At 42.6% G+C, this 19,529-nt stretch overlaps 1 protein-coding gene across 1 annotated transcript; it reads right to left on the bottom strand.

The window, feature by feature from the left end:
* Positions 1-6,558: 6,558 nt before the first annotated feature.
* On the bottom strand, positions 6,559-11,862 carry dhcr7 (7-dehydrocholesterol reductase). The gene is made up of 8 exons (XM_076110175.1): positions 11,783-11,862; positions 10,873-10,981; positions 9,556-9,778; positions 9,358-9,448; positions 9,006-9,219; positions 8,323-8,527; positions 7,409-7,540; positions 6,559-7,023 (listed from the first exon to the last, which is right to left on the bottom strand). The coding sequence occupies exons 2-8, from the start codon at positions 10,959-10,961 to the stop codon at positions 6,559-6,561; spliced, it is 1,419 nt and encodes a 472-aa protein (XP_075966290.1). The 5' UTR covers positions 10,962-10,981; positions 11,783-11,862.
* Positions 11,863-19,529: the final 7,667 nt, after the last annotated feature.

Raw genomic sequence — 19,529 nt, 5'->3', positions numbered from 1 at the left:
ACAAAGCAAGAAAACACAGCTCGACTGCCAACAAACGGCAAGAATGAACAGCTTATATATATGAAGCGCATGAAATGCTTGACTCCACACCAGGCGTTGTGTAGTATGAAACCTCTGGTTCTACTTCAGATGGGATTGGATTCCTTATGCATAATCCATGTAATGGTGTGCGATTGTGGCGAGTGTGATCGAAGGTAATGGCGATTGCCCATGGTGATTTATTAAAGAGAAAGCTATTAGTGGTTGTGTGAGGCGCTGCTGCCGCTTCAATTATCATCAGACCCGGTTCAGACCAGTCAGCTAATTGATAAAGGAGACGTGTAAGGCTCGTTCAGCAACGCTTCAACACACAGTAATCTGCTAAGAGATGTCGGACGCTATAAGGACGCCATGACATTTTGACGTACTCATCTTATTTACTCGCGATGAAAACTGTCCCGGGATAGAGGTCAGGGACGGCTGCACAGCTGTGTCTTGCGTGTCAAGTTGCCTCAACAGCTATCACTGCTGCTTTGACCCCCTTCTTCCATAGAAATGGTTTTGTTTGTCTTGGTGGTTTCTCATTTATTAATCCACTTCACAAACACCGCTCCAAACTGATGAGCAATTTAAGAGGCTGACGTATGTTAATGATGGTGACTCTACAAAACAAGTAGCATACAAACAATTGAAATGTGCTGATGGGAAGCCTGTACTCAAAACCAAACACAGAGATGGATGTTTCTTTGGTAACTGTAAGTCGGGAGCTGACATCAATCACTCTGTCCTGTTTTTTTTTGGATTTGCGAAAGCTTAGACCGCAGCAACCCCAGCCACATTCTGTTAAGTTAGTTCTAAAAACCCTTTTCTCTTTTGTTTTATCTGCTAAATGTGAATCATCATCATCATCATCATCATCATCATCATATTAAGATGAACCAGCTCTATGCTGCTTTACAAGAGCAATGTTCTGTATTGATTTCCATGTCTTCTCTACAGTATAAACCATAAACTGGTGAGGGTGACTTTTTGCCTGGAAGACGCAGCTCCAGCCTCAGTCTTTTGGCACAATACCACATTATGTAGCCATCAAGTGCATAGTTTTCAACCAGCTCATGTTAGATTATTTAGCTATCTCTGATCAAATCTGACAGCCACAGTTGTATATCGATCGTATAGCTAGAAATGAGAAGCTGCTGTTGTCTACTCTCTGTCAGAAATGAAAAATTACAAATATTTATAAGTGGTAAATTGCATTTTCAAACTGCCTGTGTGTCACGGGAGCATGGAAAGCAAAACACACATTTGATATCTTTTTGTATTTCAGCAATTGTCTGAAATGACAAGACAAACTTTCGCTACTTTCTAAGCATGCTGTGCCCGAATTCCGCTTAAAAGAAGGCTTTGGAGTCTTGGATAACTGGGACCTCCATTCATCTGACTCCCAAGTTTCTGTCAGCGGCTGTCATTACCATCGAATGCCAGGCCAGCTAATATCCTAAATTCTGGTGTAGGGCGAGGCCTGGTGTGGCTGGGCAAATCAAGTCAGAGGAGGCCCTTGGTGTTGAGGCTCTGCCCAGTTTGGCAGCTTCATCTCTGGAGTCCAATGCCAACTAATATCCCTTACCTTCCTCTCTACCCTCTGGACAACTGGCTGTCACCCGGGAGTATTCCGCCACACACACCCTCACACCCACTGACGCATGTCTGCCCGTCCCCATAACAACCGCACGTGTCAAACAAAATCACTTGCACAGTTCATGGTGTGTGTATCTGTGAGTTCAGTGGAAGTAAATTACTCATTCTGGCCTCCGGTTGTGTTTTCAGGGGGTAAACCTGAATGCTGCTGATCTGTCAGCCTCATCTTTAATCCTGTAAACAGTGCATAAGTGTAACTACAGCCACATCTCCCCTCTGTCAAGCTCAATTTGGCTCAGCGTTAGCAATGCGGGATTCAAGCTGCTCTCAAGTGGAGTCTGACTATCAACGCAGAGGAAATAGAAGGAAGTCGGGCCCTTGACTCCCACACTCCAAACATGTAAAATATGAGCGATTTGGTGGCCGAGCTCCTGCTGGTGTGGCCGCTGATGTGTGAAGAGAGTGCCTCTACGCCCCACAAGCCTTGTTAATATGAGATGTAGCATCTACAACCAATCATTTTTACCACATCAGCTATGGATTTGTGGCGCAGCCTGGGAATCCTTTTTAATCCCTCTAATTCTTTCCCTGCTCCTAATCCCTTTTTAATTCAACTCTCTCTGTGATTTACAAGGAGTCAAGGCTAAAATGTAGGTGTGGGATTCTGTCAGCTTATTTTGGCGGACCCTTTTTCTCAATTCAAGACCTGTTTCAATGCATCTGGAGGAGCACAATAGAGGGACGTTTTTTAAGAGTTTAGATGGGACGTGTTGTCTAGTTTCAGGCTAAAGAAAGATGCTTTTCGTCTGGAGTCATGAAGTTTAAATTGCTGCTAAATTAAGGGGGAACAGATACTGTATTCGTTTTGTGGTCTTTGCCCTGTTAAAGCCATGCAGTGTTAAACACACGCCCTGACCTTTAGCTTCAAACTAGCTGGGCTCTTTTTGTTTAGTCTGATGGTCATTCTGGATGTCTCATTCGTCCATTAGCTAACAGGACAGACCGGCCTTGAGGTCAGAGGTCAGAGGAGAGGAAAAAGGAAGGAAGGAAGGAAGGCCAGTGGAAGAATACAGAAAGAAACAAAAGGGAGACTTGAGTGACTCCTTTTGTTGTCTGGCAGATATACAATGAGGGAAACAGAGATGTCAGCTGTTGAAGTAGGAAGTAGAAGAAAACAAGACTGAGCGCCTACTTTGACGCTTCACTTTGACACAGTTTGATTTTTTTGCTTTGAGCAAAATGCTAACATCAGCAAGCTAACATACTCACGATGACAATGCCAGTGTTCAGTAGGCATAATGTTTGCCACCATCTTTAGTTAATAGGCGTGTTTGAATGCTAACATATTTTGAATTAGCTCTGAGCTGAAGCTGGTTGGAATGAGATTAAACAGCAAGTAAATCCACTAATGATGGTGCTATATGAAAGGTTACCAAAGTTCTGAGAGTCACATGAAATGTCTTAGTAATCCATTCGTCCTTTTGTTTCAATACTGGCTTGAAACAAAAGGACGACGAGTGACTGCTTTTGTTGCTAGGCTGTTGACGTATAAGGAATGAAATGAAGACACACTCTCAATAAATTTAACCGGCAAACCCAAGCACAACAAACCAACATTATGGCGACTAGAATTGCTCCTTTGCCACCAAACCACGGTCTATCTCACCTCGCTCACCGCAATGTGATTATCAGGCCCTGTAATGCTCTGTAGCGGTCTGCTGTACTTTATGGTACATGTGGATCGTCTGTGCCCGCAGTTTTGCTGACAAATCATGTAATCGCCTCCCTACTGAGTTGCCCCTTTCCTCCCGGTCTTACGACTCTCACCCACAAGTCTCTTAACCCCCCAAGCTTCCAATAAAAACTAATTTGGCCTCTCGGGAAATCAAACCAACTGTAGCTGTGGAGTGGCACCAACTCCCAAATATCCCATTGTGCTTTCTGTATACTCCTCCACTCTCTCCTCGCCTCTCATTCTCTCGCTCAACTGACTCCCAACTTTGCTCACGCTATTTCTTTCTCCCTGACCCCCACCTGCCCCTCATTACAGATGAATGCGCAGCTGCAAAAAGGGGCCTTCCACAATATGGTTATTGTGCACACTGGACATTTATATGGAAGGGTGCATGATCCCCACTCATAAGCTCGCAAATTCAATAGCCTAGCTTTTAGTGTCGTTGCAAAGCGATCATCTCTCTCTTCCGATTTCCACTTCTTTCAAAGGGAGCTATTTTTCAACTGGGTTATGACTGAACCCGGCCATCACACAGCAGAGCCCCTTCAATCTCAACCAACACTTCCTCGCCTTCAGGGATAATTTGGGAATCAATTCACTTGGGAATGGAATGATTGGTGATTTGGTTCCATGTAATGCAATGCAATGAACCTGGTGCATATTGCATTAGCGTTGAACAAAGGCAAGGGGAATCAATGAGTCTTCCATTATCATAACTGATTTACATCCATAACTTGTATCATTACAGTGCTAGGGGAGCCGCTGATGGGGAGGTTCAGGGAGCAGGCCAGTGCTCACATGGTATAATGGGCCCACGGGGGTGATGGATTACTGAAAACACTTGAGCACAAGCTGTCAAATCATATGTGGCGGCGTCTTTACCTACTCTGATCCACCTAAAAGGGTATTTCGGATTTTGTGATATTAACGTTGCGAGTAGAAGTTCAGACTTACAGATTTTTTGAACGCTTGGGTTCATCCCTGACCTCGGAAAGTTGGGAGAACTATCCCACACAAGTTAATTTAGAAGCTGTTCTGGAGCTTTTGATCATATCACATGATGTTCATAAACCAAAATATATATTTTCATTATAAATGTAGTGTATCCAAGGGGTTCCCTTCCTTTTCTGGTGTACAAACATTCCTTCCAACATCAAGTCTTAAACAAATTATTTTTTTCATTAATTTTTTTAACAACCTCCTCAAATCAGGAATCTGTGTGTACACTAATTGTACAGTTGACTGAGAGTACATTTTTTGCCTGTAGTGTGTCAAAATGTTGCAAGTCAAATGTAAGGGAGCTGTCTGAAGATGCTATTTAGATTTGTAGTGTACTGAGATGTTGTGGATGATTGCAGCACTACTTCAAATAAATAATAACACAGTGAGTGTTCTACAAAAAAAGAGTGAGCGCATTAACATAATAATGCAGTGGTTTTTCGGGAACCTTTTAGGGAAAAATAGCTTTGAATGGTTAGTCAGGGGAGCTACAAGTCTGTTAATAACCAACATCTGTCATTCTAAACTCACGAGGAAAAACTGTGCAGGTAAATATCTGTAAAGCTGTTGGTTTCCTATTTAAAATGGGCTAACGATACATGACGATACTAACGATTATGCTTTTATGTAAACCCACTCTAACTGTAGAGATGTGTATACAAGTACAACTTCTTCTGTATACTGAGCTGAACCCTGGGATTAGCTGTCATCTGCTGCCCCCCAGTGTTGAACATTAGAAACAACATCAGCTCACCTTGTGTTGTCTTTCAAAACCCTTCTATACTGTTGATGCTGCTGTATGAGCTGCTTCGGCCTTCACATTCACAAATAGATGTACTTTTGTACATTATTTATTTTATATACATATACACAGGTGAATAGCAAAATCTCAAATTGAACCTTTTTCCCACTCTGACTGCATCAGTGAATATTTCTAAAAGAAAAAGTGTAAATAGAAAAAAACAGTCAAAACAAAACCTTTTTTTTTTTTTACTTTATTGCTTTAAGAAAGGCAGTGCTGGCATTAGGAAATACTAACAGACATGATGGTTGGACATTTCTATCAGCATAGAACTTAGACACGGCATGATCCACTCAACATGTTGGTTCAACACAAAGCAAATACAACGATCCAACTAACTTGTAAACGTTACGTTTCAGAACAAAATACTCTAAACTGTTCAGAAACCGTTGTTGCCGTTATATTTCAGTGTTTTTATGAGTCAATAATGAGGCTGATTTACGTGAACATGCTGCTCTCAACCACAATGAAGGAAACAAGACAAGCAATTATCAAACCTAACCCAAATCTCTCGTAACATTCACCGGCAGTTAGTTATGAAAAGGACTGAGTGAATCAATCGCAGCATTCAGACAACCTTTAAACAAAGATTACATCACTTTTTTAATGAGGCAGGTCTTGTCAGCAGAGCCAACAATCACATTTGGTTCAGTCTGGCGATAACAAAACATTATAGACAGATTGAACAATAAATATATCTCCCATTCATTTATAATCACTCATTTAGTCTAAGAATGCAGAGAGTAATGGACAGCCCTCGTCATAGGCTACCTGAGTGCTAAGTGACATCATCAAATGTGTCTTTCATCAACAGCAGCCAAAAAGAATCCTGACAGGTGATGATTGTACAAAGATATAAAACAGGAAAACATCAAATTCTCCGATTTGAGAAACTGGAACATGATAAATGACTGTGAAACAGACAAAATGCACGATGGAAATGTCACAGCATGGTGTGGAATGATTAGATCCTCCAGCTCACAACCACGTAGGTTCTTTGCTGCTCCCCTCTAATAAGAAGCAAAGGAGCATCTTCCAAATGAGTTCCCCCGACCAGTGGCACGAGACCAACACGTCCTCAAACCTGAACGGAGGGGTCGTAGAGAACAGTCCACTACAGAACAAATCTCGTCCTGATTTTGGCCTCAGCTGGTCTAAGTTGTGCCTGGTCTTAATAGCTCCTAAGCTAAAATGTGTTTCAATGGTCTCAGCATAATGAAAGCAGCTGAACTGTGTATCAAATTACCTAAAGCAGGGAAATATAGCAATGACCAGTCTGTACCTGCACATACAGTATACATGTAAAGTTTCATGTATTAGAAATACATGAAACTTTCGGAATGTATGAAATGTGGTGTTAATCTCAGCCCCCACCCTACCTCTCCGTCTCCCCCCTCCTCCCACTCTAAAACACCCCAGGAATTAGTCGGTGAGGCACAGCGTCCGTGTAGCGCTTCCAGTCCTTCCCGTACTTGCTGCCGCAGCGGTGCTCGTCACGCACGCAGCGGTGCACCAGCAGGATGGTCATGTAAACGATGTAGAAGTACGGGAGGACGTGGCCGAAGCCGCAGGCGGCGCAGTAGGCCAGCGAGCCCATCAGGTCGCCCGTGTAGTTGAGGTGGCGGGCCAATCCCCAGAACCCCGAGGTCAGCAGCTTGCTGCGGTGGGCGCCGCCGTCGGCCGAGCGGTAGGCGCACTCGATGTACGCCGGCTTCCTGCCCCAGATGGAACAGGACCCCTCCGTGCGCCGGAACAGGTCCTTCTGGTGGTTGGTGGAGCGGAAGATGTAATACCCGACCAGGCCGAGCAACAGCACAGCCAGGGCGTGGCCGTTGGACAGCTGGACTGGGTGGTACACCAGGTACAGACCCTGGAGAGCCAGAACACATTTATTTATTCATACCTACTGTCTATGTTAGAGTGTACAACACACTAAACACACTCACGCCTTCTATTCTTTTTCAAATTATAATTTCATTCACATTCTTCCAAGTTGAAAGCAAAACTGGATTGCAAAAGTTACAATAATGCTCATGTGGATGACAAGTATTTGATCCAGTATTGTATAAAGACATGGAGGATTAAACTTCAATACAGATTAGAGCTGAAGTTTTCCATCATGATGAAGTCCGAACTCTCCACACAGCTATAGATACAGGTATTTACACACAAGGCCGCTAAGGGCCATTTAACACTTCCTTTTCATATTGATGACATCATCATTCCTGCGTGTGTTGTGCATGTGTGTGTGTTACCTGCAGTGTGTAGAGGTATGGCAGCCACACACAGTCTCCCCAGCCCAGATACCATCCAAAGTGGTCATGGCAGATATCAATGGTCTTCAGGTACCACGCCTCGTTCCAGAAGAAATCCAACACATAAATGGCCTGCGAGAGAGCAAAAAACATAAAAACCCAATTTATGATGACTCAACGAGCAGCGAGTAAAAAGAATGATGGAATCACTTTTGAACTCAAACTGCAGCTTCGGAGTCGAGGACTGCAAACGTAATGATGAACACTTATGTTTAATAGGGCTGTATAATATAATGTACTTTCTACACAGGCCTCTCCTCGCAATGTTTTCTAGAATTGTGTCATCATCACTCGTCTCTCCCTCCTCAGAGTCTCACTAGAACACGCTCCTCTGTCTCTTTTTCATGACACTGATCTGGACGTTTTTCCATGATGAAGAGTGAACTGTGTCTGAATCTGTTGTTACTTCTCTTTCCTGTTCATCCCCCTCCTTCCTACCATTGCTTCTGTATTCTCAATCCAGTGTGTGGTCCTTTTGTTGTGCCATCCCAAAACTATTGCCTCTGTCTATTATCTTTCTCAACACTATACGTTTGCCCTCTGATTTTGAAAGTCTAAAATTTCGATAATTTCCTGTTCGCTCACTTCTCTTGCCAATTTGTCTGCTATTTTGTTTCCAGGGCTACCTGAATGTGCTGGGACCCACATGTATGTCATATTCTTCCTTTGACAAACTAAAGTTATAAAGTTATGCAACATGTGTGAGAGAGACATATCATGACGAAATGTCTACGGTTACATGTGATCAAGGTCAAAGAAGTTGAGTTTCATATAACATGTCAGTTTCTACGTTTTCCCATTCTGCAGCACTTCTGGTTTAATTATTCATAATAATTATAATTATTCCGCCTCACCTGCAGCACGTTGACCAGGATCATGGAGTTGGTGACATGGCCGTACAGCTCCTGCTGCTTGGCCATGAAGGACAGATTGATGAGGGTCCAGGCCACGATGCCGGGCCGGCCGTTGAAGAAGAGCTTGAAGTCGAACCACTTGCCAACGCGCGGGTTGAACTCGATGCCCATCATGTAGTTGTAGAAGACGTTCCCTGTGAACTTGCTGCAGAATCAGAGAGGAGACAACGAGCGGATACAGTGGTGTACCAATACCTAAGACACAACTAGTTTACCTTTAAGATACATTAAGCAGACATAAATAACGCTTCTGCTCCAACGACTTGTCATGGTCTGACAAGTCAACTTCTAAAGGCAACGGCAGCATGTACATGTACATGCTCGGGAATTCTGCTACATTTTTTGTCTTAATTTGTTGCTTTTCCGCATTAATTACTGGAGCACTGATGGCATGTGAAGATGTCGGCCATATTATCTGCCCAGAGGACTGTTTTTGTTGCTGCTGTTTACATTCCTTATGATACAAATTCCAAAAATTCATTACAGGAATGCGCTACTTGGTTTGTTTGTCATGTGTTTATGTGTTTGCTGTTTTACAATTGGGCTACAACTGCATTGTGTTGTGCATCCCTGTGTTGCATAAAGACAATCAATGGTCCTTGAACATGTGCATCAGCACTCACCAGTCTTCAGAGTTGGTGGGGAAGAGGTAGGCTTTAATGAAAGCGAAGCTGGACACGGCGTAGCCCAGTATGTTAGCGCACCACATCAGGGGGATCCAGTTGTCGAAGGCGATGGTGGGAGAGAACCAGTGGAAATGTTGGGCGTTGGCGTACCACAGAGCGTGAGTGATCAGCCAACACTGCAGCCCGTTGATCTCGTACTTGTTAATCAGGCCTGCGGTGGAGAACGGGGAGACGACAGGGGGGGTCGAACTGTGAGAGATAATATCTGGTTCGGTAATGAATGTGAAACAATAAGTGTTTTAAATAGGGATCAAAATTGTCTGTGTGTGTGTTTGTGTGTGTTAATTACCAGCAGGAGTTCGTGCTCCGTCCTGCACTCCACCGATGTAGCCAGGAATAAACTTATGGGTCACATCAGGAACACACATATACAGGAACACCTGAGGGAGGAGGCAACAGCAAGAGCTGAAGATAACAGACAGTTTCTGCCAGTTGCAGCCCCCCCCCCCCCCCTCAATTTCTTCCTCTTTACTCTTCTTCCTCTTACCTGGAAGGCCACCCAGATGGCGTATATCTTGGCAGCTGACCAGGTGAATGAGGGTGCCCGGGCCCAGATGGACAGCAGCGTGGTCTCTCCTCGGAACAACTCCAACAGGGGCTGGCTGACGGAGCACTGGTACTGGTCGCAGGCCATCACAAAGTAGAAGACGATGAAGGGGGCGAAGCAGAGGAGGCCGATCACGCTGATCAGGGAGAACCAGTCCACCTCCCTGAGGATGGGTCAGATATGAGCACAGAAACAGTGTGAGGGCGGCTCTAACGTGGCCGAGCAGATCCAAGCCGTGACATCGTGTGTTTTATAAACCTTGAGAACAAATTAGTCACATGAGCTCATGTTTGTTCTATAAGTGTATACTGTGAGAGGTCCTAATGTTTCAAATGTTACCAGAAAGTCAAATTGTGTTAGAAGAGCACATCATTAATAGAACATACAAATGATGGTTTGTATTGACAATAAATTCCTTAAGAATGAAAATGTATTTTGTTATTTCCATGTAGGACTGTAAAACATGCACAAATGTGTTGACAGCTGATATGTCTATTCCATATCTCAAACTTACTATTTTTGAAATATTGAAGACCTGTTACCGAGTCATTTCTCAGACTAAACAATTTGGAACAATGAACTTTGCCTCCTTATTTTTTTAATATACCATACGAATCGGTGCATCTTCTAACTTAAACCCCTGTGTTGTCAGATTTAAAAGAAAAAAAAACATCAACTTCAAGTGAAGGATGCAATTATGCACTGTATATTACAATGTGGGTGGTGTGTCGATTCTTGGGCTAGACGGGCCTTATGTGTGGAGTTTGCATGTTTTCCCCATATCCGCGTGGGTTCCCTCCAGGTTCTCCGGCTTCCTCCCACAGTCCAAAGACTAGGTGTGAACGTGAGCGTCTGCCTCCCTGTGCCGACCCAACCCAGGGGCCACGGGCCGACGCGGGGCCGCAGAACGTCACGCTGCCACTCCTGACTTCTTGGCATGCCCCCTAACAACAATACACTATTTAAACTATAGTAGGACATAAGGTGACCAGCATATCATCATCACCACCTTTCAGCATTCAGCAGAACATGACATGTGTGTGAGGACACTACATAAGTGCTACAGAGAGGTCTATCTGACCTTTTTTTTTTATTTAGTAGGTAATCACAATGAAATATAATGACTTTTTGGGTTGTGTTTAGTTTCATTTTCCTGCACTCTCACTGTTGTGTCTTTTCTCTGTTGCTCTCTCAAGGCCATTATTTGAGATAGGAAGATAAATAGATTACATTGTTTATTACAAGTATGATACTCACCATGCTCTCCCCCACTGTGCCGGCTGCTCCCCCTGTTCAGATGCTTTCCCATTGGCGCTGTGCTGGGTTCGTCTCCTTGAGGCCTCCATGGCCACGGTGCCGCTTATTTCTGGTGAAGGGTCAAGTGATCAGGATTGCTTATGCAGCGGCATGCTGTACTTTGCACACTGTTGTTTAAAGTCACGGCTGCACGAAGTGGAATTCATCAAATATACAATTTAAATGGCACCAGTGACATTTTGATATGAAAGTGGGTCAAAGTGAGTTATCTTCTTTTCTTTTTTTCACAGATTCTGCGTCCTTTAGTGTGCAACCTTTTAAAGTGAATGTGTTATGACAGGTCGAAAACATGCAGTGCAGTTTCACAAGCCAATCATTTATAAATGATGAGATTAAAACACACACACACACACACACACACACACACACACACACACACACACACACACACTACTAACACACTTGTGGAGCAAAGGTAATGCCAGGTATGCTGGAATTGCAGTAGGCTATGCCCACAAAAGCTAACGTTACACAAACAATATAACAATGCCTCCTGTTCTGTCCTACGTGTATAGTCCCAGGTTAGTTCCAGCAGCTTGACAGATGGAATAGAGGGGGGGGGGGGGGGGGGGGGGGGGGGCAACCCACCGTTGCATAACGTCAACAAAAACGAAGCCTTTCAGTCTTTTTTTGTGTTCGATAAGATGAGTTTTAGCACTTGTTGTCTCTGGCACGCGCCCTTTTCTCTGCCACTTCATTGCCACGAACTACCTCGAATAACTATGGTGACGTTAAACTTTCAATATCCTTTGTATCCTAAACCGTGCTACCTAAATAGCATAACGTTTGAAGTGACGTTAAACACACATTAAACCGCATCATAATGATTAATATAGCGTAGCTTACTCACACGTAGATACAGACAGACAGAGGAGGGAGGCAGGCTGCTCGTCTCTTCTTTCCTCCCGGATCCAGGTGCTGGTTATCACGTAACGTTGACCGCTGGACACCGTAGAGCCACAGACTCCGCCCATAACACCACTGCTCATTAAACTTCAACCAATGGTTACCGTGCAAAGGCGGGCCCCGGGAAGTAAACTGGCCTCTGATTGGGCAATATTAACTGGAGCCACTATCACCACACAGACCCACCCGTAGGTGAATGGTTCAGCCAAAGTAAACAAGGACATGGCAACATTATGAAATAGCTGTCATTATTATAATGGCCTTTGGCATTCTAGCTTTTTAATAGATTGTTATATTTCGATGATGCCAATGATAAATGCAAGAAGACATTAACAGCACTGCAATCGACACACCCAACCAGATGTTCGAGTGCGTCTCTTGTTTCTAGGAAATCAACATTTGAAAAAGTAGTATTATGCCATCTTCAATAGCAAAACTGACATTAGGAAAAATCACATAACACTTTAACACAAAATAGCCATAACATATATATGTAATTTCATACTTGTACAGAAGTGTTTGAGACTTAAAATAGCATGAGGCTACATGTAATTACACACACAACCTGGACTGAATTGCAGCTGGACATTTGATTCTGGACAAGCAACTAATAATTGGTCAGTCTTATCTTCAATACATTCATATACAATCAATACACAATTCTATGGAGTTTGAGATAATTCCAAATATTATTATATCAGAAATGGTCATGTCCAATTTCAGGCTTAGCAAAACTAGGAAGATACAGCATCATCAATACAGAGACCAGAGCACAAAATAACCTTTAACCTGACCAGAGAGCACAACAATTGTCAATTTGCTTCTGACACATCAGACTAGAAGTTTTGTAGTGCCAGAAGTTCTAGTGGAGGATGATGCCTGTCTCTTGTGTAACCTGAATTACATGAAATTCAATTTTTCCAATACACTATATCATGGTTGTCACAGCTGGATGCAATGGTTAAGTGTCCTTCCTTGATCATTTGTTTAACATATCCTTTTATGTTTTCCAAAAACATGTCACTCTGCCCAATGATACCGATACATGATAGATACAATCTGCAGCATTTGTGATGCAAATGGTCTTGTGTTTCCAGGTGCACGTACATAAACTTTCCACTAGAGGGTAGTACTCAGCTGTGACACAGACAGGACACTCAAAAGGGAAAATGTGACAGCTACTGCACATGTTGAGTGGATAAAAGTCACGAAATGCTGCACAATGCCATAACACCACCTCCACTCCAACATCTTAAGAATGAAGACAGTACAGATCTGTAACATTGTGCTGGATCAGACTCTGCACATAACCTGCTCTTCATGTATGATTACAGTAATCTTTGAACTTGTTCTCAGCAGCGTGTTTATAGCATACCATACTATGACTTTTTTCGAATAATTATATCTTCATGGCATACTATGCTATGATATTTTTTGTAATTTTTATTGCAGATACTTGGACATTTTTTTATAATTCTTATGGCAAACTGTACAATGACTTTTCATGGCATGCTACATCATGAATTATTTAATGCCAAACTACACTATGATATTGTTATATTTTAATGGCATACAATATTATGATATTTTTAGGACATTTTATGGCATACGACTATCATATATTTCAGATATTCTTTGACATATTTATAGCAAACTGTACTATAATAATTGTATTGGCATACTATAATGGCATAACATTTGTTATGACCCTTTTATGGTAAACTACATTATGACTTTTTATGGAATACTCTGCTATGATAAATCTAATGACATTTTTATGGCAAAATATATTGTCTTTTTATGACATTTTTAATGACATATGAGACTACATATTTTTAAGATATTTTTATTTGATGCTATATTATGATACCTTATATGACATTCTGATGACATGTTGACTTTTTAATGGCATTTTCTATGGCATACTATAATATGACATATTTATGACACGGGGTTCTTCCTTGCCAGTTTAAGGTTACGGTTAAATTCTTAATTAATGTGATGAACTGAACTGTGCCAACATACCATCATATACCTTTCTTTCACAAAGGTGTCTGTGTGAAATTTCACCTATGACAACTTCCTTGAGGCTCTGGTTTTATAGTAAATATATATTTTGATATATTTATATCACTTTGAGGGCAGATATCAGGGCACTATTAGCGCAAATCTGAACTAAATACAAGCAATAGGTGAAACATGACATGAGATAAATACCAACACCATCGGTTTTATTCTGCACTTTTTTACCAATGGGGTGAGTCAATATATTGATCAATTTCATCACTATTTGCCGTATTTTGCTGTATAAAATATTTTTGTTACAACCATCATCATCCAAATTATGAAAAACATGCTTTCGTGCTTTGCCCCCCCCCCTTTAAAATCAAGATTGTGCTCCTGATCTGCCAAAAACAAAGAACAAAATCACCAGTGAGAGAAAATAAAATGATCCACTGCCCACACATGAGTGTTGTATCATGTTTTAAAAGAAAATCATGGAGAGGAGAGAATCCTGTTTATTTTTATGTCCACTTTTGGAATGTGTTGAAATGTGAACAGTTGATTAGCGGTGTTTTCTCTCTGCACTACTGGCTCTGGTGTTGGGATTGGAGATAAATTGCTGTCTCGCTTCTTGTGGCTTTTTGCGCCACGTTAGACATTCCAGCATGGTATTATCCCCCTTCATGTAATCAGCACCAAACACACTCCTTCTGAAACTCTTCAAGACTCCGGCCCTGCTGCTAAGAAATGCGGCCGTGTGCTTGTTGGACAGTACCCAAAAAGGTTTTAAGTTTATTTCATTGATGTGGGGAGGATATTTCTAATTTCTCGCTGAGATAAGACAAAAGAACAGAGCCCCGATTTGGTTCGTCTCCACAAAATATTGGTTTCCTGCAGAAGAACTCCCCCCGCAGCATCATCTTGCATCATCACTTGACCTCCATCTTTCTTTTACTGCTATTTTAAACATCCTTCTCCATCTATTAATCTCCTTCCTATTTCCCTCTGTGACTCCCCTTGTTTTTGTGTCTGTGTTTCTTCAGTCCTTATTCTGTTTCCCTCGTTTTATTCCCCTCTTCTATCCTCTTTGATCAGATGCTTTGTTGCTATGCTGTATCCAGACAGTGTGATGTATCTGGGCCAAGCAGCAGACATCACAGCTTCACAATGTGTCTGAGACAAAGACGAGATTTTGGTGGTGCTGGTTTGTTTTTGTTACCTTGTGAAATTTGATGTAAAAATGCACCAGTCTTCTACAGTTATTAGATTCCACACCTGTCAGCGATGACGCAAATGTTGGTGATCAAAAAGTGTCTGAAATCTTAAAAAATTATAAAAAAAACTGAACGGCAGTTAACAGGTTTAACTAATAAAATCAAAGTGTCCCCCAGTCGCCCATTCCAGTGAGCCAGCATGCACGAGACCAGGTCCTTTAAGTGGTAAACTATATTGAATTCAGTTATTATTTATTTGTGCTTTTCCTTCTGTGAGATGACAAAATGTCTGCGATGAAAAAAAGCCCAAATGAGTACAGGATGCATCAACCCCATGTCTCAATCCCAACTCGTCAATACTGACTGACGCCTATGCACCACACTTTCAACTAACTCCAATGTAAAGCCACCAGCTTCATTATTAGATGCTGGGAGCAACTGCATGGTAAAAAGTGAACGATAGTTCACACAGGGCGGGTGGAATGGGTGGTGGAAGGGTCAAACAAACACAGGACCTTCACCCAGGACACCGCCGATCATGTACCATGCAAAAATAAAGGTAATCGACAGTTTTTCTTCCACGAGTCGTGAGTTGCTAGTCACGTGACTGGTTTGTCGCTCTAGTCACGTGTCAAGTTAACGACAACCACACTCTTTTCCTAAACCTTAACTAAGTGGTTTTGTTGCCTAAATGTAACGAGTGAAAACGGACTGGCCATCGCTGACACATCCAAAACTGACACTAGAGGGGAGCCTAGGCGTCACAGTATGAAGCTTAGGCCCACTGACCAAGCGTCAGTACGAATTGGGAGTGAGAATGTGTTGGATGTGGTGAAAAGTCCAAAAAGTCTTTATCACACTGGTAGTTATATAGATCCAAGTTTTCTTTCTACAATTTGGGGCCACTAGCGAGGAAAGTGTAAGGTACATTTTAAGCACGGATGTTGTTCAGAACACAAGTTGTAGAATGGAATACTAGTGAGCTAAATGTGTGCACATTATTCTTTACCATGCCTTACAATGACATTGCCACAAATGCATGCATGTCTGTCTATTTTCTTTGTTGCGATAGTCAGGTCTCTTTTTCCAATATACTCCATGGGATGTTCTCAAAGCAAATGGGTCAACACAAAAGAAGTCCAGGGAGGACCGCGTGCTCTGTCAGAGCGGGCGGCGTGTGTGTGTGTGTGTGTGTGTGTGTGTGGGGGGGGGGGGGGGGGGGGGGCAGGTTGCATGGCAAATCTTACCCTAATCAGCTCCCCTGGGATAATGCATGTGTGTCTGTATGCATAACAGTGAGTGTACGTATGTACAATGTTCTGAATTTATGAATATTGTGTGTGCATATGCTGCTATGGTTGTGCGTATGTGTTGTGCGTGTGTCTTATGAATACGAGGGCCCCGTGCTGTGTCAAAGACGCAGTGCAACATGGCTCTTAAATAATTTAATATAAATGAAAGTGAAAAATGAATGAGAGCAGATCCTCCCTCCTGTTGTCCTGATGTAAATGCCCCCCACCCCCTCACCATCACCATCAGCATCGTCATCCAACATTAAAATTCAAGAATCTGCTGGGCTTTTTCTTGCACGTGTCCCCATATTTTAAATAGAAAGTGTTGCCTTTGCATCTCACCTCCTCAGTAGAAGATGTCAGTGCTGAAGATAAAAGTGTGAAACGGCCCGCTGACAGTTGGAGGGGTGAAGAGAATACATCAGAGATTGATGAGAAGTCTCAGCTGACACCTTCTGCCGCTGTGTTTCTGATTTCAGTCACAGCTTTAGCATCACAAACAAACATTTTCAGCCCTCGGAGGATGTTTTTCGTCTCCGCTATCTGACCTTTGAAGTTTTCTAAGGGAACTCTACGTTATCAGAATAAAAGCTTTTCATCAAGATCCGGTATCAGTAGAAGCCGACTGATGGCTGTGTGAGTACCAAAACAAATTATTAGGGAATGTTGTTTGTTGAAGATAGGATTGAAATGAAAGAAAATCTTAATTGCTTTCTTCAATGTTCTTTGAGGAATAATCAAGGTTATTCGCGACTGCACAACCTTTCGTGGATAAAGCGAGAAGAGAAAATGATTGTCTTTGTTTCACGAAACGCATGCTGTTCTGCTTATATGTCTCTAAGTGTAGAATTGCTTAAGTCAATTTGAACTGTTTTCTGAAAATATGATTGCTCTGCATTTATTTTGTATTTTTTATTGTGTGACCAGAAAAGAAGAGAGTATACATGAAGTACATGCTGCTAAACACCAGAATTACAGAACCAGCTTCATTAAATGTGTCAGTTGGACCAGAAACAATATAGGATCAAAAAGAATCTCATGTCATGAACAAAATGGATGAGAACACGGAGCACCATTGTTGCCAAGTGGTATTCGATTCGGCCCTTTGTTGCATGCCCCCCCTCTCTTAATAAACAAATTAATGTAAGATAATTGTTACAACATGCTCATCACACATATTCATAGCGATTTTACAAAATACAACACTTTTTGTACGACATGTTCTAAAATATGTGTTGGTAGAATGTGTACGGACTGGAGGTAATGTGTGCTTGTTGACAGGAAGTAATGAAACCACAACACAGAGCATCTCATGGGACCTTTAGAAAGCAGCCCAGATGGGCATCAGGATGAGTCACAGTGATTTATACAGATGTTGGGATCTGACTATATGGCTTCGACATGTGCTGTGGAACAAAGAGAGAGAGTCAGGCCTTGCCTTTTGCAAGCAAAGGTTTCATCCTGATTGTAGTTTGATGAGCACCAAACCCCCCAACTTTGAAGAAATTCACATTAGGGTGTGAGTTTCCTCCCCGAAATGCCACACTGCTCTCATTGGACGAGAGCAGGGATGCCGAGGCGGGACCTCCGGTAAGACGATCTTGCTCCCCCAAAAACTATGTGTTCCTGAAGGTACCTGAAAGCAGCGCTGCAATCTAATTGGCCGAGAGCCAAGACACCCCAGGACCCCTGTGGTTCAGCCACTGTTCTACAAAACTACCTGCAACCCCCACCTCAATGCTTTTTCCCTTCGACCTCCGTCGAGCTAGGGAGCACACCAACGTTGTTTCCCTTTTCAACCAAATCCTAGGTTTAACAGTTTATATTCACTGGCCGAATTCACCAAACTGTGTATTTTATCTTTGTTCGTATCCACGAAGCGAACCCTTTTATAGTCCTGCAGAAGTGAAGAAGCAAGACTTCTTCAGAGAGAGAGAGAGAGAACTTCCACTCTCCACCAAGCGCCTCGTTTGCTCCGGTCATAAGGACGCGAAAATCCCTTATCCAGACGAAGCGATTCTCTCCCACCGAGAGAACACCTCCCGCAGCCGCGCTGCCTGGGCCCAACGAAGCTCAGAAGAACCCCTCAGAAGAACCCCCCTCAATCACCACGATTGCATCGTACCGTAAGGCGAAATAGAGTCTGGGCAGAGTTAGAGAGTTAATTTGTGTTTATTTTATCTTGTTTGTGTGCTTAAAGTACTGTTCATTTTTATAACGTGGTGTATGCTTAATAATCGCCGACACTAACGGTCGCTGAGATCGTTGGGGTTGTGGAGAAGCTAGTGTATTTCATGCTACCGTGATCTGTGTTGAGCTAGCCGCCTAGTGAGGTCGAAGTTGCTTCTCATCAGTTCAGGAGGTCAGAACCGCCGGCTGAGACAAAGAGTCGCGGTTCTTGCTCCCCTGGCTGAGAGAGCAATCTTCCGTACTCCCGCGCGGCGCGAAGGATCTTAATCTTTTGTTTTATTTCATTTTGTTTTGTTCCTTTCCCTTCTCTTTTACTAATCCACACACACACCTATAGCTTTGAGCTAATGTAGCTACGTGCTAAACGGCTACCGGCACGTATAGACGCCGGGTCTTCTGTTGGCTATCCGCCATTTTGAGTCTCGCGCATGAGAGACGTCCCCATGTCCCAACTACGTCATACGTCGCTGAGCTGTTCCCTCGCTCTACCCCTACGCACGCAAACACACACACACACACACACACACACACACACCCCTCTTTTCAATCGTCTGTTGATTTTAGATAGCGTGCTCATGAATGTATAGTTGTTGTTAGTTTAGATATTAGTTGACTAGATCATTAGTATTAGAACGTAATAAACTCTGTTATATTTTAAAGAGCAGCTGTCTGTGATTACTTTGTGCATGTATTGTGATGATAGCTGTATATGTGGTCTGTGCTCGAACTTAAACCTTCACTTTCACTCTGAATGTGTAATAGTACTCAGACTGTTGACATTGTGAGTGAACACTAATTATGAGACTTAGTTTATCGTTTGGTTATTGGTCCCTGTTCGCAGGGTGGTGCCCCGTTATTATTAATAATCATTAATAATTGTTACTTACATTAATAATTCTATTGATGTCAAGAATTTAGTTTCTTAGATGCTGATAACCCAAACACGCTCCTTTACGTTCCCAACATATTGCTGATAACCCATGTCAGGCTA

This window comes from Anarhichas minor, unplaced genomic scaffold, assembly GCF_050575085.1.
Source record: "Anarhichas minor isolate MPS153535 unplaced genomic scaffold, ASM5057508v1 ptg000042l, whole genome shotgun sequence".
Classification (NCBI taxonomy): Eukaryota; Metazoa; Chordata; class Actinopteri; order Perciformes; family Anarhichadidae; genus Anarhichas; species Anarhichas minor.
The sequence above is the reverse complement of the archived record's forward strand: the minus strand, read 5'-3'. Positions and strand labels throughout refer to the sequence as shown.